The following is a 2,509-nucleotide window of genomic DNA, read 5'->3' as shown; positions in this document are numbered from 1 at the left end:
GAAAATAGAGATTTAGCTTAAATTATTCTCTATAACTTAATAAGAGATAATATATTAAGATAAGACGCTTTATTCGCTATCTAGAAGTCGAAATTAACTTTAAACTTCTATAGAGTTATTATAATAAGAAGATTTAATCTAAAACTATTAAAAGTATTAATATATTAATAAGAATTATCGAATCGATATAGAGATAATAATTATAAGAGTATAAGATAGCTCTATTAGATAGTAATTATTTTATAAATAATATATTACTACTTAATATAATATTAGCTTAAAAAATACTATTAATTATAATAAAACTTATCTCTTATTATTATAAAGAATTTAATCTTAGATAAAGAGAAAGATAATTAAAGTATTTAAGATTATATTTATTTTAGTACTTAATATAAAAGTATATCTTCTATTAGTTAAATAATAGCTAGATAAGATTATCTTAAAAGCTATCTTATAAATCGCTATTAGTTTAATATATAGCGAGATTATTAAGCTTATAATTCGAGCGATAAAAGTCTAAAAGAAAATCTAAGAAGAATAGAAAACTAAGTTTACTAAAGCGATATATTAATAGATTTAAAGAATAATATAGCGATATTAATAAGATTAAGAAACTACGCTCTTTTAGCGTCGCTCTTAATTAAGAGCCTTTTAAAATAATAATTTATAAGATTAAAAAGTCGTTAAAGAACTAGCTAAAAGATTAATTAATAAGAGTTATATAATAATATATATAGACGATAATAGCGAAATTAATAAAAAGATAAGAGTTTTAGCTATATTATTAGATATTAATTTTACTTTTAATATCTATTTAAACTTAAGCGACTAATATATAATATACTTAACGAAGTTATATAATATTCTTTAAGCTCTAACTATAATAGTTATATATTAAATAAGATTATAACTTAATAGAGTTATAGTAAATATAAATAATTAAATATTAATTTAGACTATTAAAGACTTAAGTAAGTATTTAAAATAGATCTATATAATATAGATAGTATAGATTATTAATTCGCTAAGATATCTCGAGATAGTAATAGAATTATATTAGATCTCGATATATATTAATATTAATAATAATAAATAGATGAATAGAGAGATAAAGAAGATTATTAATTAGCGAGAGTAAGTAATTTATAATAAAAGAGTAAAGATAAATATTAATAAAATAGTTTAATTATTAATTATATAGATAAGAATAATATCGATAATTAAGATAGCTATTAGAGATTACGCGATAAAATAATAGACTATTAAATAGATTAATAAGAAGCGAGATAATATTCTTAGAAGAATTTAATTAATATCGTCGAAATAAATATAACTTCTATATTCGAGAGTTAAGCGCGCTAAGACGTCGCTAATAATGTAAATAAAAATTAAGAAAATAGATCTTAGCGTCTTTTTTATAATCGATGTATCGAATATAAAAAATAAAGAATATAAGTATCCATGGTCAACGCTATCGCTGGGGACATCCACCCAGTTCACCCTGTCCCGAACATCTTGCCGGAATTTCTCAACATTGGCTTTGATCATCGCAGCGACCTTCTCCGACACTGGCGGCCTGTCGCTCATCTCCACACATATCATAACTCTTTGCACATCCGGTGCTCCAGTTACTGTCTATGAAGTGCCCTCTCGTCAAACAAAATCTCTGCGAGGGTATTGAAATACTGAAGACTCACCTCCCAGCCAGTAACCCAATGATTAGCCAAAGTGTCACACCCTTTATAGTACATGCGAATGGGGCCGTACGTCTGGTAAATTTTGCCCTGGATGACTGTTAGTACAATCTGACTCCAAATTTCGATCTCTGACGATCAGATATACTGACCAGGATGAAACGCAAATCTTCATCAGTGCCTTCCTTCGCGATGCAGCGAGTGACAGTGTTGGGGCACATGGCAACCCCTATTTTAGATTTCTTCCCTGTCACAAAATCTTTCAAGAGACTCTGTAAGTTACGGTCCACCCAAGCCTGGTAGCCGTTCCCCCAAGCGGCGAGCTCTTGCTCTAATGAAACAGATGCGGACTCATCGGAGCTACGGTCCGCGTCGGTCGATGTCTTCGGGGGTGAGCGAGAAGAGGAGGCATGATCGTTCATGGTTGTGTATGGTGATTCCTCCAATATGAATGCTAGTAAGACAGTTAAAGTAGCAAGAACTCCCATGTCCATTATATATGTATGACAACAGAGGAAGTGTTATGCTCTCGGTGTGGCGAGTTGTTGTGTTACACAGTGGTGTGAAGCCTCGGGTAAGGGAGGCAGCTCCCAGCTCCCAGCTCCCTTTGGTTAAGCCCTCACTTTTGTCCGTACTGTCCGATATCGATTCTTCTGTTGCCTACCGGATTACAATCGGTTGTTTGTATTGCTTTGTTATGGTCTTGCCTCAATGACGAGAGCAGCCTCGTTTCGACTCTATCTATGGTGTAATACTAACAGCCCAGGCTTCGCTCTATCCACATATTAAGCGGTGATTCGCCCCTCAAAAAC

General features: G+C 31.4%; 1 protein-coding gene across 1 annotated transcript; it reads right to left on the bottom strand.

Moving 5' to 3' along the window:
- Positions 1–1,631: 1,631 nt before the first annotated feature.
- HO173_011259 (uncharacterized protein) lies at positions 1,632–2,119 on the bottom strand (the record flags this gene model as incomplete). The annotated part of the gene is made up of 2 exons (XM_037313140.1): positions 1,632–1,787; positions 1,850–2,119. The coding sequence occupies 2 exons, from the start codon at positions 2,117–2,119 to the stop codon at positions 1,632–1,634; spliced, it is 426 nt and encodes a 141-aa protein (XP_037160021.1).
- Positions 2,120–2,509: the final 390 nt, after the last annotated feature.

This window comes from Letharia columbiana (assembly GCF_014066305.1).
Source record: "Letharia columbiana isolate WasteWater2 chromosome Unknown Sc0000060_s0, whole genome shotgun sequence".
NCBI classification, from domain to species: Eukaryota; Fungi; Ascomycota; class Lecanoromycetes; order Lecanorales; family Parmeliaceae; genus Letharia; species Letharia columbiana.
Note: the sequence above shows the minus strand (reverse complement) of the source record. Positions and strands in the feature narration are given on the sequence as shown.